This window comes from Typha latifolia, chromosome 7 (genome assembly GCF_019914945.1).
Source record: "Typha latifolia isolate L0001 chromosome 7, TyphaL0001v2, whole genome shotgun sequence".
NCBI lineage: Eukaryota > Viridiplantae > Streptophyta > Magnoliopsida > Poales > Typhaceae > Typha > Typha latifolia.
The window spans coordinates 3,300,400-3,327,017 of record NC_133092.1 but is presented as its reverse complement, the minus strand read 5'-3'; the positions used below and the strand labels follow the sequence as shown (position 1 = coordinate 3,327,017).

Sequence of the window (26,618 nt, the reverse complement as noted above, 5' to 3'; positions counted from 1 at the left end):
GACAAGCCGAGAAAGAAGGTAGGAGAGGAAGCTTGAAAGATGAAATAGATATATACAAGTTGATGCGGTGATCGACGTAATGGAATGCGACCTTTAATTTATAAGTATACATAGTAGATAAAAAGAAAGATATGAGGATTTTTGGAATACAGTGGGATAACTTCGTGGGATTCACATTTGGCTTCTGAAGGTAGGATACAAGTATGGGTTATATCTTAAGCAATTAATTGCTAGGTGGGCTGACATTAACTAAGGATTATTTTATTTTATTTTAGAATATTATGCTGTCAAGTGATGTACTGTCGCCAGTATTTAGAACTGGAATATCTTTAAGCAAGGAATAATAGCTGGGGCATTTGAGCCAGCGATTACAAGTCTAATCTAATAGCGAGTTGGAATTGTTGATGTTATGATGTGGAAGCGAAGTGATTAGTTTATATCTAATTAGTAGCGTCGTTATTATTATTATTATTTTGGAAATAGTGGGCCAGCTGTATTGAACTGAGTTGAATAAAGAGCATCAATTATTGGCATATAAACCACTGATTTCTAAATGTAGTTTCTTTAAAAGTTCAGATATATTTTACTCCTCCGTAGGTTGGGGGAAAATATTTTTCGATTGTCAACTGAGATGGTGGACGCCAATGGTGATAATCGAATCTAACTCACCGGTATTACTACGCATAATCACACTTAATATGTTCAAAGATATATGGATAGCAAGGAATTAATTTGATTTGAGATCAAAATAAAAGTAATAAAGAGTAAGTAAATGGCTGGCTTGAATTTCCAAGCTAAAACCTCAACAAATTAACATGCATCAATCTCTTGCATGCTCTCCTAGACCTCAACAATTAAACTAACAATCTCAAAACCAATCTTTAGCCCTAAACCCTAAGCCTTGTTCTGCTTCAGAACCTTAACCTTCTCCCAGGTGAAGTCCGGATCATCACGTCCAAAATGCCCATAAGCTGCAGTCTTCTGATACCGGAAATTACCACCCCTCTTCAAATCAAGATGCAAAGCTATCATCCCCGGTCGGAAGTCAAAGCTCTCCTTGATCAAACCCAGTATCTCCTTGTCAGGAATTTTCCCAGTCTTATACGTATCGACAAACACCGAGAGTGGCTCAGGCACGCCAATGGCATAAGACACTTGAACAATGCACCTCCTTGCCAGCCCAGAAGCCACCACACTCTTAGCCGCCTGCCGAACTATATATGCACCACTTCTATCCACCTTCGTCGGATCCTTCCCGGAGAAGGCACCGCCACCGTGAGCTCCCCATCCGCCGTAGGTGTCAATAATTATCTTGCGGCCCGTGAGCCCGGCGTCGCCGTGCGGGCCGCCGATGACGAAACGGCCCGAAGGATTCAGGTGGAAGATTGTGTTGCTGTCGAGATACTTGGCGGGGATCACTGGTTTGATGACATGCTCTTGTAGGTCCTTTGCTATCTTCTCGTTTGTTACGGACTCATCGTGTTGGGTTGAGATTAGAACGGTGTGGACTCTAATGGGCGCCATGGCGCCGTCCTCGTTGCGGTACTCGACGGTGACCTGCGTCTTGCCGTCCGGACGGACCCACGGGCACGTGCCGTTCTTGCGGACCTCGGTGAGCTTGGCGCCCAGCTTGGTGGCGAGGACGTGGGTGAGGGGCATCAGCTCGGGGGTCTCGTCGGTGGCATAGCCGAACATGTGGCCCTGGTCGCCGGCGCCGACCTCCTCGGGCTTCTTGGAGAGGTGGCCGTGGACGCCCTGGGCGATGTCGGGGCTCTGGGCCTCGATGTTGACGAGGACGTTGCAGCGATCGGCGTCGAGGCCGACGTCGGCGGACACGAAGCCGATGCCGCGGCAGGTGTCGCGGACGAGCTTCTCGTAGTCGACCTTGGCCCGGGTGGTGATCTCGCCGAACACCATGACCATGTTGGTCTTGGTGCAGGTCTCGCAGGCTACCTTGCTCTCCGGGTCTTGCTCCAGGCAAGCATCGAGGATGGCGTCGGAGACTTGGTCGCAGAGCTTGTCCGGGTGGCCTTCGTTGACGGACTCGGAGGTGAACAAGAAAGTATCCATCTTCGTAATTCTACATAGAGAATAGAAGAAGTGTTAAATTCTACAACCACAACAAGTTCACTGACCTTTAATTACAACGCCATGAAGCATTGCCTTCATTTGCATGGTGAGTGGTGCCGCTAATGTTGGATTTCTTACGGGGGAAATAGCAATGAGAAGGACCTCACTATGACTAACCTAACGCTAAGAACGCCAACTAGTATAGAATTTCCACAATGAATCGTTCCTTCAGGAAATTCGTCGAACAACTTGTGGGTCAACATATATCGCTAACTACAAACTTATTCCTCATGCACAAAATAACAGTATAATTCAAATAATAGAAAATAACGCAAGTAAAAATATTCATACCTTTGGAGATAAAAATAAAAGAAAGGTGATCAAGAAATGCAGGGGAGAGGAGAGGTATATAAAGAGGTAGAGAAGAGAGGGGCTTTTTTGCCGCCTGACTCGCTCTTCTCTATTCTCCCCACGAGATTTGGAGCGAAAAGCTCGCGGCATCACACCGCTATTTGTTAGCCCCGGCTTTAATCCCGTGCTCTCGGGTTCCTATTAGCTACTTGTAGCCGTTAGATCTCGATCAAACGGTGAGTATTGAATCAACCAATCTTTGACTTTAGACACTGTCGACTCGGCCGCTTGGGTTGGCTCGCCTAAATAATTGATATTGCTAAACTTGTATTGTTTCCTGGTATTACAGATGATTATTAAATGGTAAATACTTGTAGTTAATAGATTTGTAGTAATTTTAATACATTAATGAAGTTATCTGTCTACGAATTTTTGTTACAGAAGAAAAATCTTAGTAGTTAGTTGATTAAATAAGTTGAATAAGGGGTTTCTTTGGATTACTCTAAATTTTCTTTATTATTTTTTAATTTCAGCGTAACAAGAAAATTAGAAACTAAAACACATGTAAATATTCCGACCTAATATGAAGCAGAAGTAAGCTAGTTTTTTACCCCATCGTGTACACGACTGGGATATGTTTATTGCTATAGAAAGATATTAAATAAGAATGTCTTCTCTGCGTACATGAACCAAGTCTGATACATTAATGTACATATTAATAGCACATCCCAACATTTTAAATTTTAATTAGGGAAAACTATATTTTATTTGCCTTGGCTAAGTATAAATTTATTTTATCCCCTTATAATTATATTTAAATTAAAATTATTATATTTTGATCGATCTCTAAATTAAATTTAAAAATTATTATTATAGATAAAGTTGTAGACAATTAAATAAATTTTATAACGTATTTAAAAATAATATCGATCGAATTTTAAATAATAAAAATATAATAAATGTATTGAACAAATATATATTTTTATTATATATTTTTTTTCAAAAATATATTATATCTTTGTTATCTGAAATCTAATCCATATTATTTTATGTATGTCTATGTAATTTTATTTCTAATAAGTATTTTCTTATTTGATCTTTAATTTAATCAAATATATTAAAAAAATATAATTTCTCTTTTTTTTCAAATTTTTTTAAAGTATTATTCTGCGAACTAATCTGTCCTAAGAGGTGCCAGGTCAGCTAGGACTCAAAAGCGATCGATTTCGAAGTAAATGCGTTTTGCTGTCTTGACTTCCTGGTTGTCATTATCTGGGGTGCGTCCGAACAAATCTCCACGTCAGGAACACGTGGTAGCACGATCACTGACTAGGATTTAAAATTTGCCAAATAAGACCTCTTCAAAATTTAAAATTATCAAAAGTAAGCGAGGTTCCTTTACATTTGGAAGATATGATCTTAATTATAAGCCAGTCCAGAACGCGATGTGTATAATTTTTTAATTTTATTTTGGTGGGTACTGAGTAGTGAAACAAGTGTTTTCAGGAAAACGTATACAGAACAAGAGTATTTAACACATTAATACCCGTAATCTTCTTATTTGTTAAATGGGCACCAAGACAATGGACCAGATTATAAAGAAGGTACTAAAGGACACGTGCCATTCCTCTTGTCCGTAGAGGCAGAGAGGTTTGAACGCGTCCCCGCCCTTCGCGCCGGTCATATGGGGGTAGGAGGAGGCTAGTGCTTCCCCCACGTGCCAGTCCTCAGCGCGAGCACTCCCGGTTCCACCCCCCCGCTCTTCCATTCTTGTATATAAATATGGAGGGAGAGCTCAGGAAACTCAGCACGGTGACTTCACCTCATCCCATCCTCTATCTCTAGGGTTTCCTTTCTCTTGCTAAGGTGATCAACTCTCTTCCCTTCTCTTTTGGTTTCATTGCTGTTTGTGAATTGCTGTGCGATTCTCATCTTATAGTGGTTAGGTTTTTAGTTCTAATTTGGTGATATAGTTGTTACCTGCCTTGTGGTTTTGGTTGCATTGATCTTCTTCTGTCTGTTTTGAGTAACATGACATGATTATAAGAGCATAGATTGGAGTTTTGACGGGGAAACTCTGACAGAATTTGAGTATCTTTGGGAACAAAATTTACAATTTCATTGAATGGAAGATTTTGTCAAGTAGATCTAGAGATTTGAGGCAAGGAAAGAAATGTGGCATCTTTTGTACATGTTAGATAATCACTTGGCCGAAAAGCTTAATCTTTTAGGTAAAGGATCAGCAATGTATTTCGTACCTGCCCATTTCGTTAGATTACAGGTGGTTTTGACAAAGAAATATAAGGAAATGGTGAAGAGAAAAGAAAAGGAAGGAGAGATGCAATGTTATTGTGAAAATTGTACAGCTCTTGATCCCTATAGTGCTATGTCTACAGAATCTTGCGTCCAGTCAAACTCCAATTCCCAATTCCAATTTATTTGTGATAAGATTTCTATGTATATAATTTCTAGTAGCTATGATGTGCAATATGTAATTGGCCATTAATTTAAGTCTTTCACTAGAGGTTTTTTTGACATAGGGAAACTTTTACAATTAATGACATACTTTCACTTTTTCTTAGAGAAAATGAGTGAAGAAAATGGGAATGCTGCTCCAGAGAAACGCCAACCTCCACGGCTGAATGAAAGGATCCTGTCATCATTGTCAAGGAGATCTGTTGCTGCACATCCTTGGCATGATCTTGAAATAGGTATAAGATTGTGTGATTGTATCATTATATTATTTTTAATGTATTTCTGCGTATAATCTCCTACATTTTGTTGACTATATTAAAAAGCCTTGCCTTATGATTAACCGCGTAATTCTACATGCAGGTCCTGGAGCTCCTGCTGTGTTCAATGTTGTAAGTATGCTTGTTAAGTATGAGCTAGGTACTCTGGAACAAAATAGAAATTTGAAGACGAAAATTCTGGCTAGGATCCGCTATGTTAATTTAAAGCTTTCCTTATGTTATCCCATAGTATGGTAACCATATTAGTGGTATCATATGTTTGTATTTCTCAGGGAATATTTGTATAATGAGAAATTCTAATCAACAAAATTATTGCAAATAAATAAGAGGGTAAAATAAACCAATAGCTCTTTACTGGAAGAGATGAGCAACCCCAGTTAAAGGATGCCCATAACATGCAAGCCTTACTGAGAAATTAAAGAAAGATGATTCTTTAAAGATAAATGCTATAATGTCGCTACGGTTAACTAGATTTTGATGTACACATTTTCTTGAAGTATATGACCCTCCTAATGTAGAAAAATGTAATGGCTCTATCATAGATCTGCAAAACTAAATTCATGATGTGTTCATAATGAGCTTTCCTAGCAACTCTTGTGTACATGCTTATATTATGCAAGGCAGGTAAATTAACTGAATATTTAAGATTTTTTTATTAGCACATTGCTAGTTGATGGGCCCTCCTTGAAGTAAAAGGATCCTCCTATTTCCATCAGATTGCTGTCTTATTACTGTGACTCATTCATTATAAGTATTGAACAGTAAATTCCATTTCTTACAAAAGCATGTTGCATTGAAAGGACTTGAAAGAATTTCCCAGAAACTATTCTAATGTTATAGAATTGAAATTTTTAACTGTGTTACTGTTTATAATTGGTAACATAGCTAGACAAATAGATGATACTGTATGAGCAAGAGAACTATAAATGATTTTTACAATGGAATATGATATATGAACGACAAACTAATTATCTTTCTGGTTTATTGTGAAATTAACTGTACTAAGTGAGCATTGCTCTTTGTCCTCTTTTGTACATCCTCACAGGTGGTGGAGATAACTAAAGGAAGCAAAGTCAAATATGAGCTTGACAAGAAAACAGGACTGATTAAGGTGTGTATTGTACATATGAAGGACCCACTTTATTATCTCTTTTCTTGTATGATCATATCAAATATATGAAGGACCATAAAGATAAATAGATTGTTATTAAATATAATATAGGAAGTTAGTTTTGATATGTATTTACAGATAATTTGACATCTTACTGGTATACTCTTCATTCTAAGGGGATTCTGTTGATTAATTATTTTATTCCATGTAACATACTCCAATGATTTTAATCTACTATTGGACATTGTTACCAGGTTGACCGTATCTTGTACTCATCGGTAGTCTATCCTCATAATTATGGTTTCATTCCACGGACTCTTTGTGAAGACAATGACCCAATCGATGTTTTGGTTCTGATGCAGGTGAGCAAATCTATATGATTTTAAAGAAGTCGTTCTTTGCACTGCTCAAAGTTTATGAATTATTCCATACTTTTTCAATCTTTTATACAGCAACATGCACCTTGTTAGATGTATCTATTACCATTTTTAGTTCACAAAATTTACTTCGCATGTACATGTGTTGAACAGGAACCAATTCTTCCTGGTTGCTTTCTCCGAGCTAGAGCCATTGGGCTCATGCCCATGATTGACCAGGTACTCTTCTTTTTTGAAAGCAAATTTGTTATTTCAGTAGAGCTGAAAATGGGTCAGATAATATTCATATCTGACTGAACCTTGATTTGTATTGTTATCTGGATAGCATGGTCCAGATACAAACATGAGCTGAAGTAATACCAAAATGTACAGCCACCTCTTTCTATATTTAAATCTTATAAATAACAATGTAATAGATCATTGTTTTATTTGTTGATGCATGTACAGAATAAAGCTATGTTTAATCTCTAATTTGTACCTGTTTTAGTATCCTTATAATCCCATATCCCTTTTCGTATTTGGAAAAGAAAAGCAGATAGTGGTATGGATTTTCCACTATCTGATATGTGTTCATTCCTAGCTCTTAGACCTAATGAGGACAGATCATCTATGTCTTGAACAGGGGGAAAAAGATGATAAGATTATAGCAGTCTGTGCTGATGATCCTGAGTACCGCCACTACAATGAGCTTAGTGAGCTCTCTCCTCATCGTCTCCAAGAGATCCGACGCTTCTTTGAAGACTGTATCCTATATCGCATGATTACATATTTACATTCATGTTAGTTTGATAATAATTATGCTGCCTCAACTGCAAGATGCTGGATTCCTGACAGAGTTATTCAGACAAGAAAAATGAGAACAAAGAGGTTGCTGTCAATGAGTTCTTACCTGCAAGTACTGCTCGTGAGGCCATCCAGCACTCCATGTAAGTTGCTTTCAACCCTGATTTACTGGTAAAAAGAAAAACAGAGACATTCCTGAATCGTGTATCTTTTATGGTAGCTATTGGTAGTTTGATACATGCATCAAGATAAATTTGATAAGCAATTCTAGTTGAAGCATGACAGAAACCTCGATAAATCTTCATGTTTATTTCATAAGATGATGCCATTCCAATTAATCAATGACAACCATAACTTATTGTGCTTCTGATAATCTCAGGGACCTGTATGCACAGTACATTTTGCAGAGCTTGAGGCGGTAGACTGCCACACAGAACAAATAACCTTGTTGCTCCAGCTATTGTTGAATGGAGCATAAAAATTGTCTTGTCGGACTATCAAACTAGTGATATTTTACACATATATGCTACATTTGTAATTTGTCAGTACTGTGGATTTACCAAGATCAATCTCGCAGTCGTTTCATCTTTGAGTGATGAATAAATTATTTTCACAAAGCTTCTTGTTACACTGCTTGTTTTAATGGATTTCTTTTGGGGGTCCAAAAGTTCCTTGTTTGTGTGTATACACCTCAAAATTCATGATTTTTGCCTAGATATTTTTCATTACTTTTTGACAAATTATAAGATAGAATTTTAGTAATTTAACAGATGAAAAGATATAGATCTTGAACCTATGCAAATAAGAATAACGTAATTTTAATTTTTTATAATTAATTAGATGGAATTTTAATAGTTAGTTAAGTTTGAGACGTATCCGTATCCATATAAAAGTAAGAATATTTAAGAGTATCTAAATTAGAGGGGTGCATGCAATAGCGTTTGATAATGGGCACATCTCTTCAACTTGGAAACTCAAACAGGATGAGTAAAGGAATAAAGGACACAATTAGGAAAATCGCATCATAATAGATAATGCTGCACTTTAAGAAAAGTTCCTGACAGATGATAAGTTTCCTGTCTCTAGGAGGATATTACAAGACTCAGGGTTAGACATGACAATCTTAATTATCTGTGATGTGCAGAGGTTTACCTTTCTTTTCTTTTCTTTTCTTTTCAAATTTCATGTAGAAAGACAACTAGTTTTCGAACTGCATTTGGTTGGATGGATCAAATATAAGAAGAAAAGTAGTCCGTATGGATTCATGGAAATACAAAGAAGAGTAAGTTATAGTTTATTCCTCAGTGGTTTGGTCTGATTTAATTTATTTTTATGTACTTTAAGATTAGACATTTAACATACAGTGGTCCATATCAAGTAGAGGTAGTTTAGTCATTTTTAATAATTTATGACGAAAAATATTGATGTCAATGAACTGCATTGATTCCAGGACTGAATTATCTGAGATTCTGACTACGACTTTGTTATAATGACATCAAACCGATAAAAATGCAGCCATCCTTAAAGCTTGAACTTTTGAACGGGTCCAGTCAACAGTCTAATTTTTATGAGAGATTTCTGAGTACAAGTCTCCTACCTATGATATTTAAGTCATCTAGTTAACAAATTGAGATGATTATTGCTACAATTTACTGTAAGTCAAAGGAGGAAGATAGCAAAACATCTTAAGCGAGAACAGAAAGGAGAAGGAAGAAACATACGACTTTGACATTGCAGCTGCAGTTGCATTGATGAAATTATGAGGCAATGTATGTAACTTTGTCTAGCCTATAAATGGCTGGGAGAACTTGGTTACAAATAGCATCTCAGAAATATTGGTGGCATTAAAGGTGCATCTAAGGAAGTTAGTTTTCTTGGATCAGGCTTTGCTCTCTTCTGCAGCATAGAGTGCTTTAATCTGTTCAACATCATCGTAGCTGCCGAGAAAGATGGGAGACCTCTCATGGATCTTCGTAGGAACCAAATCAAGAGCCTGCATATGTGATGATCAGACATTTGTTAATCTATGTTAAAGTTGGGTTAGAAATAGTTTATGCTGACAATAGATAGCATGATGAGTTCAGGTACTGCGAATCGGAGTATGAATTGAATGTAAACGCAACATGTCATCTACTATGTGCGAGATTCTGATGCAAAATTTGGAAGAGGCATAGGTTCAATGAGATATGTTTATTTTAAGTTTTTCTTTTATGAAGAAAGATAAAATTCAACGTAAAGTTGTTCTAGGCTGGAAATGTTTGTCAGACAAAGGAGAGCAATTTATTCTTACCCGTTGCTTTCCGGTAAAAGCTTGACCTCCTGCTTGCTCCATCAAGAAAGACATTGGGAAGACTTCATAGAGAACACTGTTAAATGAGATGTACCAACCTCAGTGAAGTAGTTCAAGGAGATTTTCTATCACACTGTAGATAAATGTAGCAGTTCACTGCGGATAGACAAGTAAAAATGTTATTTTTGCACATACCGTAGTTTTCCATTTGGGCTCTTCTTATCTGCAGGGTACAAAAATATGCCTCCATAGAGCAGGGTACGATGGACATCAGCAACCATACTGTGGACAAGTGAGAAAGCACATTCGTGCAATGAGAATGACGAGAAACAAGCTGCTTAAATTATTTAAAATTACATCTCTTCTAATCTTACAGATCTTTTCTCACTAATCCGATGTCCTGTTACAATTCTTTAACTAAGAAAACTATGACTCAAGCTCTTCAGATAAAGATGTCGACAGATTGAATCTTCAATGCTCCCAATTGTCTCATTGTGACATCTATTTATATGATAACGAACTGCCCATGATCAATATAAATTGTGGAGTGGATGGGATGTAAATTAATGAAAGCCTATAGAATCAATATACCAACATACTTTCCAATGCATTTTTACACTACTCTGCAATTCTAATCTTTCTTTTCAGACTCCTTCAGGAGCATTTTGAGAAGAAAATGTAAATATGCTTTAAAAAGAATGGCAACGGTCGTTAACAAGGATCACCAGAAATACATACCTTCCAATATATCTAAGAGATTTTGGTGACGAGCCATCCTGAGGAAACTTGCATTTTTCCACAAACCTGAAAAAAATCAATGGATGATGGCTAACTCGGCTAAAACTTTTTAGCTAAATGAAACTAGCAGATCAAATTATGCGTACTTTGCTGTAGGTCCATCCCAATTTTTCGCATTTCCTTCATTCACTGAATATATTTTCCCTTTCTTTGGTATCTACATAAAATCAAGTGTACTATCTGAGTCTTACCAAAAAAAATGAAAGAGAACTGGTTAATGTGTATAACTGAGAAACATCACAATTTTTGTCCCAGTTTCTCCACGGGATGTATGTGTGACTGATATCAATTACCAACGGCTAACAGGGATAGAGGATGAAATAAAGACAAAATCATATGCAAATCTGATAGTCAGATAATGTAAGTTAATTAAGATAATTTTCGCACAGACCTTTATGTCTGGATGTGTCAATATGAACTCCCCAAGGGATGGATCCAGAGTGAAACCATTTACACCATTTCCACTGCTCAATACTAGCTGCAATAAAATAGTGTCCCATCAGTATAATGGTGTGATCAACATAAACAGCATAAGTAGAGATAAAACTCTGAAGAGCAACTCTGCAAAAGGATGTATATGCTTGCATTCAACTAGATAATGTTTCTAAGAAACTATGATCAGGAAAAAAAGTCAATAAGGTGCAGGATTAAGATGTCCTCATAATTCTGCACAAAATTGGCATGTAAAAGAAGAGCAATTAGGGTGCTTTACCGTGCAAGAACTCCCATACATGCAATACCCAGCTGCTAGCATATTCTTTCCAGGTTGCAGAACATCCTCCAGAGTGACAGTCTCGTGATCTTTAACCATATATATTCCAAAAATCTACACCAAAACTGAAGTCATGAATTATTGATGTAATATAAAAGAAATACTTAAAAAAGATGAAAAAAAAGACAATTTATGAGAGAACAAAACTGCCAAAAATAAATACGTAGAGAGATAATTAGTCTAATTTATTTGTAAGATAGAAGAGAAAGAAATTCCCAAGGAGACTGACTCTGTATTGCTTACCAAGTTAAGAAAAGTATAAAGGAAACCACTCGATGTAAAATTACTGACTAATCCCTAAGCAATTAAGATTTGTCAAATACTAATCTCGATACTTCTGTTGACAACTACAAGAAATTAAAATTGTGAAAAGTGAATCGTAAAACATAGACTAAAATTATGAAATTTAGACTTCGACCACGACGCAAAACTAAGGTACTGGAATAATCCATACCGTTCCAATGGAAACACCGCAGTCGATGTTGGAGGAACCATCCAGAGGATCAAAGACGACACAGTACCTGCACTCCCAAATCAATCATTGTCCAAAAATTTTCTTATCTCAGTATAAGTCGAAATGATCAAACATGGGGTCACTCAAGAGCAGAGGCATGGTTTTGTTACGCACTTCCCACGCAGCTTCGGATCCACAAACGTCGCCTCCTCATCCTCTTCAGAAACAAGAATACACTGCACAAAGAACATCTCAGAATCCATTCTTTATATATTAAAAAAAATCACAGAATATTGTGACAACATTCTTCAAACGCTTACGGTGCGGCCGCTGCTGACGAGAGCCTTGACGAAGACTTCGTTCGACAGCACATCCAGCTTCTTCTGCTCTTCTCCCTGATCTCAACATCGAGATAGCAAGCAAGAATAAGATTTCTTATCCCCCATTCTCATAAGAACAAAAAAAATCGAGTTTTGAGTCAACCAGCACTCGCCTGAACATTGGTCTCTCCAGCAAGTCCGATGAGCTTTGCGAGGCCAGCCTGTTACAAAAAATTTACAAGAAATTAAAATTCGACTCCTCTTCGCTTCCTTTCTAAATTTAGTAGTTTAATCCCAAACAGAGCAATGCAACAACCAATCCCGGAGCCAAAGAGAACAATCTACTCCACGGAATTCGATTAAATGGGTACAATAAGAAGAAGAAGAAGAAGAAGAAGAAGACGAAGGGAGGATAGAGACCTTGTTGACGGCGGAGCAGACGAACTTGCATCCGAGGACGATGTGGCTGAGGAGGATGGTAAAGTCGCCCCTCGACTCCTGATGCCTCGACTGCTCGTTCAGCACGTGCCGCGTTATCGTCATCAGGTCCGTCCGATACGCATCCGCCGCGTGATCCATGGCTCGATCTAGCTCGCAACAAAGGAAACAGAGGAATAAAGGAGGAGTAGGAGGAGTAGGAGGAGGAGAGGAAAAGAATGGCAAGTTATATACGCGAGGGGTATCCTTATAAGGAGGAGGGGTAAAAATAAAGGAGAGTATTAAAAATAAATAATTGAAACGAATAAATGAGGTGGACGTCACGGGGGATGGAAAAAGGAGAGAGACAGAGGGGATAGGGCTATCTACGGCCGATGGAAGCTTCGGCGACACGTGGCGTACTCGGCGTTAGCGACGCCTCGTGGCTGGGGTGAGGATAACGCCCCGGCTCTCTCCCTGTAGTACTCACTGCTGAGGTAGTTATGGCTTTTTGTCTTCTGGTGTTCACTTGAGAGGAGGAGGAGGGGGACTGCGTCAAGGAGAAGCACGAGAAGGTGGAGTTTTTTTATACCATACTAGATCAATATACGCGGGTTGTGCGCATAGGAATTAGTATGCGGGTGTGACATCCGCCGTCTTTAGGGAGGATCTGCTGTAAAGTGGTACTTTTATCTTAACAGAAATCTTGGGCACGAAATAGTCAGCAGTGCTATTTAAAAAAAATTTAATACACAATGAGATATGTTTAACTCTTTAAGTAAGAAGGCCACGCAATCACGAGTTGGAGCCTGTTGACGGTGCTAATTAGCTGGATAATATTAAAGAAGTAGTCTTACGTCCAGTGTGACGAAATATAGAGCTATTATTCAACACAACGTTTCTTAATTATTTCAAGCAACATACGTTTAGAAAGTGAGGAAATGGCATGGCATATCTTGGCGTACATTCTGCGCAATATGCCACTGTGCAACATGAGGAGCCAACAACACCAATCAGAATCAGAATAAAGGAGTACCAAATTATGTATCAGAGATTTATAGTGACGGGGCAACCTTTTAATAGATTTATGAATAGGAAGCAACCTCGAGAGAATCGAGTAAGACACGAAGTTGTCATCGATAAGTAGTGACTAGGTGGGATATGAAGCAATATGATAAATGGGTAGTTGAACCAGTACCTGATCCCATTTGTTTAATGCATCAGATGAACACAATATAAATGTATCACGGTGACACCACAAAATCTGCATTTTTTTCTCCCAACTCAGCCTGTATGTAATGTGAGAACTGTTTGTTGTTTCTGAAGAAAATAATTTGTGAATGCAAGGCAGATATCCAAAGACCAACTCCATCCTCTACTTGCAACATTCTTATTGCCTTTCACAGTATATGAATGTACTCGATTTCGAATCCCAATGATATTAGTTTAACTGAAACACTGTTAAATTCTCTCTCTCTCTCTCTCAAAAAAAAAAACAGTGCAAGTGCTTTTCTAAATCAAGTCGTACAAATAAATAAATAAAAAAGAGTCAAGTCATACAGTCACATTCAAATGTATAATCATCACAATTGATTCTGTAACCTATCAGTTTTGAATCTCTCGAATTCTTCAGCATAACTAAAGAGCAAAACAAAGAAATATATAGTGCTGAAGATTCAACAAGCTCGAGAGCCTAATAAATAATATCAGTTCACACATATTTTTCTTAGTTATCAGAACACTGATACAGTTTAAGTATTGCCAGAACACCATATTTCACCCATGACCAATATTTACTTGATCCCTGGTCGATTTCAAAGTATAGTACAACATTGATTGGTTTTCTTGGCCTGCTTGTAGAACATCTGTAGAGGAAAACAACACAAATCTCTTCAGTAATCAATTATATTTGCTGATACAATCTATAATATTTCAATTTCACAGCAGAATAATGGCAATCATGTATACTAAGAACTTCAATAACAAAGAACATCATAATTTGTCTGTATTGCAAACTGTCTAACTGCATAATCATAATACTATCTTGGGCTTAATACAGCTATGCAATTATGCCAAGCTATTGTGAGCTCATGTATGCTTACTGTCATTATGTCGAGCTTTCATAAGCAGATAAGCGATCTTCTAGAGGGAAAAATGACTATACCTGGGAAGCTGCACTTAAATCTGAACTCTTCTGAACCAAGCTATCCAATCTCTCCCCCCGTGCAAGCACACTATCGATGGTCTTATGCTGTAACAATTTTCACGAACATGAACAAAGACACAATAAGGAGAAGCTATGTCTCAGTATCAAGTAAGCATCATGTTCTCAACCATGTGGGTATGTGTATGCTTGCATGAGTCTGTGCTCTGTGTACGTGTGTGATCAATACTTACTAGAATAATTTTTGTTTCATCCAAGTCCCGCTGGATTTTCAGCAACTTGTCGGCCTCTGCAGGATCCTAGGGAAAAAACAAACAAAATGTGGAACAGTAAATTTTTGCAATGTAATGCACTAAATTCAAGGTAAAAGTGATAAACCAAAATGTATCATCACACACAGTACATACATAGATACAGTGCTTCCAGCTCGCGACAAGTTTTAAGTGAAAGTATTCTTTAAGTGCATTACAAATCATACATATCTACAAGAGTAATTGGAACCGAGGCTACCAGCAGCATGAAAGTCGAGATAGGATAGTCCCCTAAACTGTATTTCCTTTAACCGAATCCAAAACATGATTTTTGTCCCCCTTTCAAACAATTCCCTTCTCTTTCAAACCCATCAAGTTATCCTTCATATTGTTTCAATGTTTTCCTTACTTCCTAACCCAATATAACTCACTTCACTCTAATACTACGTCCATAACCCACCTGTCCCTTTCGTTTCACCTCTTTCATCCACAAATATATTCCCCTTCACCACAATTTCCACCTATTCTACCACCTCATTTCAAAAGTCAATTCAAACAGTTAGGTGTACTAAACAAGGGAGAAGCTAAGTTGATTAGATTCTAATTTAATCTCGTTATTGAAAGAACAAAGAGAGAAAAATTCTCGTTGTGAGGAAACAAAGAATCTCTTACAAATATAATTTGAAAGCATAATAGCTTTCGCCTATATTCTCTTCTACAAAATATGGACGAAGAAACCAGTTAACCATACAAAAAAGTCTGTAAAAAACATAAAGCAGACTAAAAAATGGTAAAAAAGCAAATAGTATCCTGTGCTGATGTTTATCTGACTTGTTGTTACATGGTTTGGAGAAAGGTAAGATTCCTCAAAGAACAAAGATCCAGAAGAATATACAAACCTGATAATTTATCAAAGCCTCATTCAAGTATGGCCATGGTTGAGTGGCATCTGTCTTTGCTGCTCTCCAAGAATCCCCAAAAGTCTTCTGATATTCATCTAGTACCTTCAAAGTATTACGTCTTACCATAAGTGACTACTTGAAAAATTAAAAAAGACTATTAAAAGAAATATCTTTATCAAGTTTACAAATTCAGAACTTGTGTTTTCATATAAAGTACAGTCATACAGAAATCAAGGAAGATACCCAAGGATTCATAACATTCTAGGATTATTGTGCCAAAGGAACTAGGCGTGCTAACCTTGGCTCAACACGGGGCTATCAGCGCAATATGTATTACTCGCACGTACCGTGTAGAGTTTGTGTGTTGTCGACATACTAAATAGTCTTTATACATCGAAAAAACAATCTTTAACCATTTCTAGGCCCCTACAATAGGTTTCTAAAGGGTATAAAAGAGACTCCAAATTAGATTTATTTAAAGTAAGATATGCTAAATTCATAGTGGCATGTGTTGACAATGACCATGAGAAAGTATCGAAATACTTTTTCCATATCAGTGGCAATAATTTACTGGCACAATATGTACTGAGCTATGCTGACTGTGCTGATGGACATGACAATCCATATTGATAACAAAACTTTTCATCTTGATTCTATGTATCTGACTATGATTACAACTCATGCAACAATGTAGGCATGTGCATGCACAAAATCTGTAACATTTCAAGTCCCTTCAATCAACTTAGAAGGCTCCAAAGAAGTCCCCATCAAAAGATTAAGCAAAACAAGAGACTACCCTACAAATATTTGTAATCCTAATTGCTGAACAGCAAATAAGTATGAATGAAAATAGTATATCCTAATTGCCGAACAGTATAGAGAGAAGAATACTCTTTAAGTCTACAGATCAACTTAAAAAGATCATAGTTGATGAGTCCTCATTACAGAGCATGTAAATTCAGATTTGAGGTACATTTAACAGTTAGAAATTTTTTAGAATTGTGTACTAAAGTTTTAGCATCAAGTTTCTGGTCAGCTATTACCAAAATATGTCAATGTGTTTGTCTATCAAAAAGTAATGGGTATCTATGCAACAACAAAAATACTCATATGACAAATAAGCTTCAAGTAGAAGTAGAATAATAATCAAACCATACTGATATATAATTCACTTCTAACTCAGAAAAATTAAAATTCATGGAACATAGAGCTGAAGTTAGTAAACAATATTGGAAAGTCAAAGAATCTTCAAAGTCCAAATATGATTTTTTTTTTCTAATCTAAACCACAAATTAGGGTTTTCGGCCTTTGGGCCGATGGCAATGCAACAGGGTATAGTCAATGCACTAAATTGTTATCTCATACCTTGTTAAGAAGAGAAAAGGCACTTCGAATAGGATAATGATCGTCCATAAATGCCAATGCACAAAGGCCATCCCTGTTGTAAGAATGAACCTTATATTCTACATAAAAGAACAAAGAGAGAGAGAGAGAGAGAGTATGTCAGAGCTTATACTATAATAATTCAGCAGGGGAAAAGATACAAATGAAACTGCAAAAAAGCGAGCATGTCCATTGGTGTCAAGTGACATAAGTGCTACTAATAAACCTTGAAGTTTAGTAATTAAGTCACCTTAATTATGCAACAATATCTCTCTTCGATTACCAATTTTCTTTAGAATGGAAATCTTGATCATCCAATGTACTTACTCCTCTTGTTTCATATTTTACCAACAATTGTCCAACAATGAGTTCTTGAACTTGACTGTTAAGCATGGTAATAATGCAAAAGGGAAGAATGGAGAGCAAGTAATAAAAAGTTAAAAACACAGTACAAAAAATGAAAGATGCTGTAAATAAACTTAGTTAAAATAGTTTATACTAGTTCAAAGAACTCGATAACTGAACTTCATCTATTTAAGTTACTTAGCAATATCAGAAAGTATGTAACAGATATGAACATGGAGTCACTGAAAAGGTCTATTGCACTTATGGTTCATTATAGAAAATCATAACAAGAAAAAGGATTTCATTTTGGATTTAAAACTATAATCGAAACATTACTTTCAGTTTTTGCAAGCATTTGAAGACTTGTACGAGATCTTCTAACGGATTCATTTTCAAAAAGCATGCGCTTCATAATGATGTAGATAAGATCTCTCTAATTGTCACACCTTGACAATGACAAGATACATCCCCCATCTCAGGTAACAAATCTAAAGGCCATAGGGAAAATCCAGGTAAACTGACAAAAGCTCTGACTTATCAAATTGTTCTCATATCAAGAAATTATATTTACTCATAACTGACATTATTATCATTGACCAATTTCTAGCAATAAGTTTCCAATACATTATTTTTCGAGAATAAGGTAATTCAAAAAGACATATGTGCAGGATGTGTTTCGTGCTATACCTTTTTTTTTAACAATTCACTAATGGCTGACGATTTGCTTATTTGTGAAAAAGTGTTTCATCGTCAAACAACGCGATCAGGGGTGTCTACCGGAAATCATCTGCACAATGGTGAATTCTAACCAGAAACGTCCTAAAACTGTCTAATTTCTCCCAAAATTCTCCGGAAAAGATCTATTTGACTTACGAGATTCGTCAAAAGAAAACAAGGGCAGAGGAATTAACGACGATACCTTCGTGCTGGACCGACTGGCGCTGGCCGGGCGGGGTGCGGTTGGCGACGGTGCGAGCGACGAAGAGGATGAACTCCTTGGCGGCGCCGCGCTGGAAGTAGCCGAAGTGGCTGACGTCAGAGGCGTTCGCAAGGACCACCGGCTCCGGCGAACCCCCAGAGGAGGAGGATTCCCCGGCGGCGGAGCACTTGAGAACGAGGAGGGAGGTAATCTTCATCGAACGCGAACGGGTCGGAGAGACGAAGAACCCTAAGGAGATCGAGTTCTTGCGATCTTCGTCCTTCTTCGCCCTTCTTCGCCCTTCTTCGCCCTCGTCGTCTTTCTATTCTCTTCTTCTTGGGTTTGTTGAGAGAGATGAGAAGGAATCTGGGAGAAAGGGGAGACGAATGGAAATGGAATGGGAATTGGATACGTGCTTTCTGATTCCGTTGGCCGTCTGACCGCGTTTGCGAGAGAATATTATTATCAATTTCTCTTATAAACGTAAATAATAACACTCCATGGTTAAGAAAGTTTGACCAAAACTTAAATTTTTTATTACGTAAATTACTGCCGTTTTTTTTTTAAATTTTCCTTTTGTTTATTTTTATTATTATTATTTTCTTTAGCGGTACTCCATACTGTCGTCCAAGTTTGGTGTAGTAGTTATATTTTCATTAAGAAAATAATTCTTTGTACACATTTTAATTGAGACTTAGTCCTCAACCCTTTTTCCCAAAAAAAAGGAAAAAAAAAAAACCTTACAAAAGATGTCATTTATGGTCAAAACTTTGGCTCCGGTCACATAACATATTTTATAGTGAGTCATTTCTTATGATTAATGTGCTTTCATATCAGGAAATTGGGAGTTTGAGATACGGAAGATGTTGAATGATAATGTTTAAGACATTATATATGCTACCAATGTAAATTTATGGGTGAACATATCAATTTTATTATATCGTTTCGAGTAATATTATAGGTCTGGATGCAAAAGATTGATATTTCTGAGCACATTAAATGAACAACATAAATATTGCAGACCATAGATTAGATAAAAAATTAACTCTTCTAGACAATTAAGTCAACCTTTCTAAAAATAAATCTAAACCATGGCCAGGCCCAACCAAAGAGCTATGTTGCTTATATAATATTTTTTGCAGAAATAAAATCAATTGAATTAATTAAAATTGGTTCCACAATTTCTAAGATTATAATTCATAACCATCATCGGATCCAGATCCGGATCCAATAGCGTATTGGAGGACCGATACAGAGTGGGGAGCAACTCGATCTCCAGAGACCAGACCAAAACCTCTCCCTTTGTCCTCACTCCTAAACGATGGCTTAACCCCTCCTCCACCTCTCCCATAGGCCATAGCCATGTGGCGGCGCGCCTCCCTCCTCTCCAAGCTCAAGCTCCCCACTCCCCTCTCCTCTTCCTCCTCTCTCATCCCTAAATCTCTTCTTCTCCCCTCCTCGATCTCCTCTCTCTCCACCATCCTCCCACCTCCATCTCCGTTTCCATCTCCTTTCAATGCGGTCCCTAGGGCATTCGCGTTCTACAGCCAGATGGCTTTGTCGGGGAGCCTCCTCAGGCTTAACGATCTGAGGGACAACAAGGGGGCGAGGAAGAAGAAGAAGCGGAAGGGGCGGGGGATCGGCTCCGGGAAGGGGAAGACGGCGGGGAGGGGACATAAGGGTCAGAAGGCGAGGGGGACCATGAAGTATGGATTCGAAGGAGGGCAAACGCCGTTACGGCGGAGGTTGCCGCGGCGAGGGTTTAAGAACCGCTTCAGCCTCACGTTCCAGGTGAGCCTAATATGTTTCTTAGAGTCGGATTGAAGAAAAAAAATGATATTTTGATGCGTCTTATAAGGAGATTTGAATTGGCGCGTTGTTTGAGCTATAAATGATGCCATTTGTAGTAGTGGTTTCCACATTTCCACTGGTGAGATTGAGTAGATGAACTCCATTGTATTGTACTTGGGGCGAGGTAAGTTCAAATATTGTTAGTTCTAAGTACTTGGTAAGTGTATACTGTATAAGGAGGGTATTTGAATCACTTGACCCTAAGAAGGAATCAAGATAAAGGTCAGAGACACAGATGCACTCTATCTGCTATTTAAATTGCCTGCATCTTGAGATGCAGTGTAGAGCATCGCATCTGTGTCCAATTTACATTAATCAACAACAAGCTCATAAACCATTCATAGGAAGGGGCTGTCAAATTTTAAAAGTTGGAACTTCATCCCTGCAGCTGCAGACATCCAAAACAGCTGCTACAAAGTGGAGAACCCATAGTATACTAACTTTGTCTCAGTTTTTTGTGGTAATGATCATGGTTCATTAGCCAATTAATATCAGGTCTGTTTTAGAGTATAAATAATTAGCAGATAAGAGGCCGAATACTGATGGGTATGCAACAATGGCTAGCAGATAAAGGGCTAAATAATGATAGAGGAAGAAAGGTCTCTTCTTTTGGAATTTAGAAAGTTGGCTATTAGACGAGGGTGACATCGAGCTTAGCTATCATCTCTTTGGCATTGGCCCTTTTGGTGCAGGCCTTATAAGTGGTATTTTCTAAGCATATGCCATTCTAAGAGCAATCCTATGCTCATAGCTTTGCATGAGTATTCACGTCTGATGTATTAGCACCAACCTTAGGAATAGGCCTCATCCTTCAAGTTCTCCAAGTTATTCTCCAATTATAACTTGCTTCCCTGGTAAATTATGCTTCTTGTTTGTGTTGAAAATATCCATTTCTTTCACACCATTCATTGGTGTCAGTGTATCACTTCTGGCTATTGTTTTTCCATTAACAGCCAGTAGGACTTGGAAAGATCGCAAAGCTCATAAATTCAGGCCATATCGACTCGTCAGAACTTATCACCATGAAAACCCTAAAGGTACTGTATGTTATAGCTTAGGCCTGAATTGTTTAATTTTGTAATGCTAACTTTGATACTTCATGGTACTAGGATACAGGTGCCATTGGGAAGCAAATAAAGGATGGTGTGAGATTGATGGGTCGTGGTGCAGAAGACATCAAATGGCCAATTCATCTTGAGGTGAGCTCAACTGCCAGTTTGATCTTCTCATTCAAATATGCAGCCGTTTGTTGATTGTACTTTTAGTCGCAACAAGTGCTTTGACCTTCCTATGTTGTATGCATTATTCAAAACAGTAGAGTACACACTGGGCGAGATGTTTGAAAAAATTACGAGAAAAATAAGGTGCTTGGCTTATGGCAAGCGCTGCAAATAGATGTATAGTAAAACGTAGGCATATGTTTTATCTATGGACGCAGTTTCCTTCTATACAAGCAGTTTCCATGTATCTTCATTTGATTTCATAATTGCATTTGGGTTTAATCTACAATCCTGTTGGTCCTTCCCTGATTGAACACAAGGCAAATCTGATATCAAATTTCTTAATCTTTCCCTTAGCTTACCATTGTTTAGCTAGAGACATTAACAAAAGATGTTGCCGTCGATCATTAGTTTCAAATTAGTCAGCTGTGAATTATTAGTCCGCATAAAGGTGGCTGCTAAACCATAGAAATAGAAATCAGTTGGTACATGCTTTTTCCCTAGTCTAATTTGAGCTACATATGGACAAAGAAGCACTATGTGACTCATAAGGAAAGTTAATGTGATGTAACTTGTACTAAGTGAAGACAATCTGAAGTTTATTCGAAGTTTCAAACTATTAGGTCACTTCACTCAGTAAAAGAAAGAACACAAACTTTTACCAATATGCTGTCTTGCCTATTGTATTCAGAATGAATTGCAGTCCTTTCACCTTTGGTAAAATTATCTCCCCTTTAGATAACGATAGTACATCACCTTTGGATTCAAAATAAAAAATTGTGGCACTAGTACTTGAAGCACAAAATATATGGGGTTCTGCTATTAACCAGCCTAAAAGGATGTCAAGACAATATTATAGAGCAACTTCCTAATTAATTGATGAACTTGGGTATAATCTTTTTCTTTGTTTTAGCAAACCTTGTGACTGCAGCAATCTTGAAAAATCTTTAAATTATCATTCCAAGATTGTATGAAATTTTTGATACCTGTCTATTGAAGAAACATTCTTATTCCCTATCTTGCTTTACCATACACTGCTTTGCAGTTTATGTGAGAAGTGCTTAGATCAATATCGAACCATTTCAAACAGTGCCAGTGTTTTATAAGCTCATCACTAGTTCACAAGTGTGTTACAATTCATGATTAGTACCACTGCTCATTTTTGTCTTCAATACCCCTACCTAATACTGCGTAGTCTGCATCAAAATCCACTTGTTTCTCGTTTTACTGGCAAGGTTGAATGTCTGATCATTACTTTGAATGCACTGAAAACTTTTGTCCCATGTGATTGTGGTTGCTAAAAGGCTTAACTGCATTATTTATTGTCAAGTGGCATCACTTTCAGGCCATCAAAATTTCACTATGACCTGCTTTTTCTGTCGATGGCAAATGTATGTTCAAAGCTAAATTTAGAAGCCTTGATTATTTATGGCCCATGTTCTGCAGGTATCAAGGGTAACGGCTAGAGCAAAAGCAGCAGTGGAAGCAGCCGGTGGATCCGTGAGAAAGGTGTACTACAACAAACTAGGATTTAGAGCACTCCTCAAGCCTGAGTGGTTTGCAAAGAAGGGACGCTTAATACCAAAAGCAGCAAGGCCTCCGCCAAAGCAACGCGATAAGGTAGATAGCATTGGCCGCCTACCTGCCCCAACCAAGCCAATACCTTTTACACCTGAAGAAAAAGAAGCTGCAGCTGCTAAAGAAGCTGCAGCAGCTAAGGCAGCTGCATGAAGCAGGTTATATACCTAGGAGAAGGAAAGCTGCAAGATTTATGTTTAATTATCATTTTCATCTATGTTTTCTGATGAACTTTGATGCTTTAGAAAGTGGGAGAAAATTTTGATGAATTGACGAATAACATCATAGGTGTTTTTCATACGGTTGACATTGCAGAGTACCTTTTTAGTTGTTCAACTGTGGTGATTTAGGAGGAGAAGAATCAGTTGGGGTGGTTGTTGCCTGTCTTCTTTGTAATTTCAAATTGTTTATCGTAATTGCAATACTGGAAAGGTTCAAATTGTCTATGAAATCCTGGCCTCGATCATAATAAGTATTTCTCCTTATGCCTAGATGTAATAATTTATCTGAATACTAAATTATTTTTTATTTTTTATTTCGCTCTCCTCTCTTTTATCACATTTTATGTTTTCTACCAGTCCACGAATGAAATTTCCTCGTGCAGGCGAGCATCCCCATCAGAAACACCTCTCTTATTATGACAAAAGTTTCTTGCCCTATATATATATATATATGATGGCATACCTGAATAGAATTCCTAACCCACCCACATAGCGAAAACGAGAAAAATTCATTCCGTGCCATAGAATATATGAATATTAAAAATAAGGACTTATTAATATATAATAAGAGGAGTCACAGATCTCAGCTCCCAATTACCACCAGGTAACCAATCAAACACGCAAAACTAGCAACAAGGGAGTGAATTGCATAGCATCAAAATAATAAGAATTCAACATAACCAGTTCAAAGCCTCAAGCTGAGACCAAATCAATTTTTTTTTCATACAATATATTAACAACAAATGAATAAAATGAACGACAACCCAGTTGCTACCACTACCACAATCATGAAATAAAATCAAAATACATGATAATATTACTGGACTTTGTGACGTGTATGGCCGAATCAAGAAGAAGGGAAAAGAGAGTGTCCCCTTGCTGTTTCCCTTTTATTCGTTCCCTCTGAGAAAAGCCAATCAATGAATATAAATTATGGCGCTTTAGGTGCAGTCGAGCACATTTACTTAATACTTATTTTTTGTAAAAGCCACATCTCAACCAGACAAAGCTTACACAACCCGGAATCAAAAAGACCGCCTGAAGAAATTAGAAATAAACTCGCCAAGCCCACGAAAATCTAGAAGCACTTCCGGTGGACAATCGCAGGACCAGCTTCATCATATTCTTGCTTCGTTATCCACATCTGTTACACAAACATATGGAAGTTATTCTCGGGCGTTAGTTTGAAATTAAACTAGGTGAGAGAGGTGGGCATCAAATAAGCTCACTGGCCAAGCTCAACTTGAACTGACATGAGATCAGAGTGAGCTGAAGCTGAGTCAAGTCAGTGTTATAGTGGCTTGTCAACTTGATTTTGGGAAAGGAAAAAAGAAATTACCTGTTGGAATGTGCTAAGAGATGCAAGGATAGAACCACCGATCCAAACACTATACTTCCTCTCAGGAGGAGCAACCACCTTAATCTTCATGCTGCTCGGAGCAAGCGCAGTGATCTCCTTGCTCATACGATCAGCAATTCCAGGGAACATGGTGGACCCACCACTGAGCACAATGTTACCATACAAATCCTTCCTAATATCCACGTCACACTTCATGATGGAGTTGTACGTAGTCTCATGCAAGCCAGTAGCTTCCATACCAATCAAAGCTGGTTGGAAGAGCACCTCAGGGCACCTAAACCGCTCCTCTCCGATGGTGATCACTTGGCCATCGGGTAACTCGTAGGTGGACTCGGCGGAGGAGCTGTTCTTGGCGTTCTCGAGCTCCTTCTCGTAGTCGACGGCGACGTAGGCGAGCTTCTCCTTTATGTCTCGCACGATTTCCCGCTCCGCGGTGGTGGTGAACATGTAACCTCTCTCGGTGAGGATCTTCATCAGGCTGTCGGTGAGATCGCGGCCGGCGAGATCCAAACGGAGGATGGCGTGGGGGAGTGCGTATCCTTCGTAGATTGGAACAGTGTGGGTCACTCCGTCCCCGGAATCGAGCACGATACCTGGAGGAAAATTTCGATGGTATGTTAGATGGTATTTGCAAAATATAATAAAGAAAATATGAGTATGAAAACAAAATCCCTTAATAAAATGTAGAACTAATTCGATGCGTTGAAAGAATCGTACCGGTTGTACGACCACTGGCGTAGAGGGAGAGAACGGCCTGGATGGCAACATACATGGCAGGCACATTGAAGGAGTCGAACATGATCTGGGTCATCTTCTCCCTGTTGACCTTGGGGTTAAGAGGGGCTTCGGTTAGCAACACTGGGTGCTCCTCAGGTGCAACGCGGAGCTCGTTGTAGAAGGTGTGATGCCAAATCTTCTCCATGTCGTCCCAGTTGTTAACGATCCCATGCTCGATTGGGTACTTCAAGGTCAAGATACCCCTCTTCGATTGGGCCTCATCACCCACGTAGGCATCCTTTTGGCCCATTCCGACCATGACACCTGTGTGCCGAGGTCGGCCCACGATGCTGGGAAAGACTGCCCTGGGTGCGTCATCACCGGCGAAACCAGCCTGGGATTATAGATATACATTAGAAACGTAATTAAACAGAGCTATTACGAGTTTAGAAATTTGATTAGCGGATTAAAATATCTAATTTATCGATACCTTGACCATTCCGGTACCATTGTCGCAGACGAGAGGCTGGATATCCTCGGCTTCTGCCATTTCTTATAGATTTCTACAGACGAAGGTAATTAGTTACAAATTTTATCTTGTTTGCTGAAAAGAGTATCAAATCATTAATCCGCCATTTAATACTTGGGTAACCAATGGCTAAAACTCACATCAAAGACCGGAAAGACCAAAATCCAAACAACATTACGCTATAGATCATCGAACTCTCGTCTAATCTAATCAATTTCTATCAGTGACAATCTCGATCGATCGTAAACATCAGCTCGATCACCAACCTAATAGTCTGAAATAGATCAAGTCTCCGATACGAAGAGCAATAAGGGATCGGATCTCACCTTTCGAAGAAAAGGAAATCGATGAGACGAATCCCTTCCGCTTCCTCCTCTAAATTTTTTTCTCGCACGAACCGAGAGAGAAGAAGGGACGACGAAGCTTAGAGGAGGAGAGAGGACGGAGGTGTGGCCTCTTATATAGCCGGCTACTTAATCCGAATCCCCTTCCTATCTGCATCACCCAATGCACGTTGTGCCTCTTACACCACCTATTCCGACGACGCGTGTCTTTAACAATTCAATTCTTTCACAGCTCTCGTGTTCGCGTAACAGAAGTAAATCTTTCGTCCGACCGGAAATGCAGGTGAGAGCTACACCGTAGAGCGAGGGAATATTCAAAACAATGACATACGGCGTTG

At 38.3% G+C, this 26,618-nt stretch overlaps 6 protein-coding genes across 6 annotated transcripts; 2 read left to right on the top strand and 4 right to left on the bottom strand.

The window, feature by feature from the left end:
* Nucleotides 1-852: 852 nt before the first annotated feature.
* LOC140792672 (S-adenosylmethionine synthase 3) lies at nucleotides 853-2,556 on the bottom strand. Its single transcript, XM_073143797.1, has 2 exons — nucleotides 2,422-2,556; nucleotides 853-2,080 (listed from the first exon to the last, which is right to left on the bottom strand). The coding sequence occupies exon 2, from the start codon at nucleotides 2,068-2,070 to the stop codon at nucleotides 895-897; it is 1,176 nt and encodes a 391-aa protein (XP_072999898.1). The 5' UTR covers nucleotides 2,071-2,080; nucleotides 2,422-2,556; the 3' UTR covers nucleotides 853-894.
* A 1,590-nt stretch (nucleotides 2,557-4,146) lies between these two features.
* On the top strand, nucleotides 4,147-8,062 carry LOC140792379 (soluble inorganic pyrophosphatase). Its single transcript, XM_073143346.1, has 9 exons — nucleotides 4,147-4,287; nucleotides 5,004-5,132; nucleotides 5,257-5,285; nucleotides 6,220-6,285; nucleotides 6,540-6,647; nucleotides 6,816-6,881; nucleotides 7,285-7,405; nucleotides 7,507-7,588; nucleotides 7,825-8,062. The coding sequence occupies exons 2-9, from the start codon at nucleotides 5,009-5,011 to the stop codon at nucleotides 7,865-7,867; spliced, it is 639 nt and encodes a 212-aa protein (XP_072999447.1). The 5' UTR covers nucleotides 4,147-4,287; nucleotides 5,004-5,008; the 3' UTR covers nucleotides 7,868-8,062.
* Nucleotides 8,063-9,169: 1,107 nt separating this feature from the next.
* Nucleotides 9,170-12,776, bottom strand: LOC140792378 (fructose-1,6-bisphosphatase, cytosolic). The gene is made up of 12 exons (XM_073143345.1): nucleotides 12,500-12,776; nucleotides 12,253-12,300; nucleotides 12,080-12,154; nucleotides 11,934-11,995; nucleotides 11,760-11,826; nucleotides 11,246-11,359; nucleotides 10,925-11,011; nucleotides 10,620-10,690; nucleotides 10,474-10,539; nucleotides 9,931-10,017; nucleotides 9,736-9,811; nucleotides 9,170-9,438 (listed from the first exon to the last, which is right to left on the bottom strand). The coding sequence occupies exons 1-12, from the start codon at nucleotides 12,656-12,658 to the stop codon at nucleotides 9,325-9,327; spliced, it is 1,026 nt and encodes a 341-aa protein (XP_072999446.1). The 5' UTR covers nucleotides 12,659-12,776; the 3' UTR covers nucleotides 9,170-9,324.
* A 1,228-nt stretch (nucleotides 12,777-14,004) lies between these two features.
* On the bottom strand, nucleotides 14,005-18,966 carry LOC140792929 (VAMP-like protein YKT61). The gene is made up of 6 exons (XM_073144177.1): nucleotides 18,461-18,966; nucleotides 17,179-17,276; nucleotides 15,811-15,915; nucleotides 14,894-14,959; nucleotides 14,661-14,747; nucleotides 14,005-14,361 (listed from the first exon to the last, which is right to left on the bottom strand). The coding sequence occupies exons 1-6, from the start codon at nucleotides 18,675-18,677 to the stop codon at nucleotides 14,311-14,313; spliced, it is 624 nt and encodes a 207-aa protein (XP_073000278.1). The 5' UTR covers nucleotides 18,678-18,966; the 3' UTR covers nucleotides 14,005-14,310.
* A 773-nt stretch (nucleotides 18,967-19,739) lies between these two features.
* On the top strand, nucleotides 19,740-23,560 carry LOC140792715 (uncharacterized). Its single transcript, XM_073143877.1, has 4 exons — nucleotides 19,740-20,251; nucleotides 21,265-21,348; nucleotides 21,421-21,510; nucleotides 22,978-23,560. Exons 1-4 carry the CDS (start codon nucleotides 19,823-19,825, stop codon nucleotides 23,260-23,262), a joined length of 888 nt encoding a protein of 295 aa, XP_072999978.1. The 5' UTR covers nucleotides 19,740-19,822; the 3' UTR covers nucleotides 23,263-23,560.
* A 447-nt stretch (nucleotides 23,561-24,007) lies between these two features.
* Nucleotides 24,008-26,369, bottom strand: LOC140791850 (actin-7-like). The gene is made up of 5 exons (XM_073142534.1): nucleotides 26,263-26,369; nucleotides 25,898-25,970; nucleotides 25,408-25,801; nucleotides 24,670-25,283; nucleotides 24,008-24,474 (listed from the first exon to the last, which is right to left on the bottom strand). The coding sequence occupies exons 2-5, from the start codon at nucleotides 25,955-25,957 to the stop codon at nucleotides 24,409-24,411; spliced, it is 1,134 nt and encodes a 377-aa protein (XP_072998635.1). The 5' UTR covers nucleotides 25,958-25,970; nucleotides 26,263-26,369; the 3' UTR covers nucleotides 24,008-24,408.
* Nucleotides 26,370-26,618: the final 249 nt, after the last annotated feature.

Bases quoted from the DNA above. Each gene is read 5' to 3' on its own strand.
- LOC140792672 (XM_073143797.1), bottom strand. From the start codon at position 2,070: ATGGATACTTTCTTGTTCACCTCCGAGTCCGTCAACGAAGGCCACCCG.
- LOC140792379 (XM_073143346.1), top strand. From the start codon at position 5,009: ATGAGTGAAGAAAATGGGAATGCTGCTCCAGAGAAACGCCAACCTCCA. The intron at 5,133-5,256 runs GTATAAGATTGT...TTCTACATGCAG, and splicing joins TTGGCATGATCTTGAAATAG to GTCCTGGAGCTCCTGCTGTG. The intron at 6,882-7,284 runs GTACTCTTCTTT...TGTCTTGAACAG, and splicing joins TCATGCCCATGATTGACCAG to GGGGAAAAAGATGATAAGAT.
- LOC140792378 (XM_073143345.1), bottom strand. From the start codon at position 12,658: ATGGATCACGCGGCGGATGCGTATCGGACGGACCTGATGACGATAACG. The intron at 12,301-12,499 runs GTCTCTATCCTC...TTTTTGTAACAG, and splicing joins TCTGCTCCGCCGTCAACAAG to GCTGGCCTCGCAAAGCTCAT. The intron at 11,827-11,933 runs GTGCGTAACAAA...TTGGGAGTGCAG, and splicing joins GATCCGAAGCTGCGTGGGAA to GTACTGTGTCGTCTTTGATC.
- LOC140792929 (XM_073144177.1), bottom strand. From the start codon at position 18,677: ATGAAGATTACCTCCCTCCTCGTTCTCAAGTGCTCCGCCGCCGGGGAA. The intron at 17,277-18,460 runs GTATCGTCGTTA...TCTTTTATGTAG, and splicing joins CCAGTCGGTCCAGCACGAAG to AATATAAGGTTCATTCTTAC. The intron at 14,960-15,810 runs GTTTGTATATTC...TTTTTTCCCTAG, and splicing joins AGGCTTTGATAAATTATCAG to GATCCTGCAGAGGCCGACAA.
- LOC140792715 (XM_073143877.1), top strand. From the start codon at position 19,823: ATGTGGCGGCGCGCCTCCCTCCTCTCCAAGCTCAAGCTCCCCACTCCC. The intron at 21,349-21,420 runs GTACTGTATGTT...TCATGGTACTAG, and splicing joins TCACCATGAAAACCCTAAAG to GATACAGGTGCCATTGGGAA. The intron at 21,511-22,977 runs GTGAGCTCAACT...CATGTTCTGCAG, and splicing joins AATGGCCAATTCATCTTGAG to GTATCAAGGGTAACGGCTAG.
- LOC140791850 (XM_073142534.1), bottom strand. From the start codon at position 25,957: ATGGCAGAAGCCGAGGATATCCAGCCTCTCGTCTGCGACAATGGTACC. The intron at 25,284-25,407 runs GTACGATTCTTT...ATTTTCCTCCAG, and splicing joins CGCCAGTGGTCGTACAACCG to GTATCGTGCTCGATTCCGGG. The intron at 24,475-24,669 runs GTAATTTCTTTT...TTTGTGTAACAG, and splicing joins CTCTTAGCACATTCCAACAG to ATGTGGATAACGAAGCAAGA.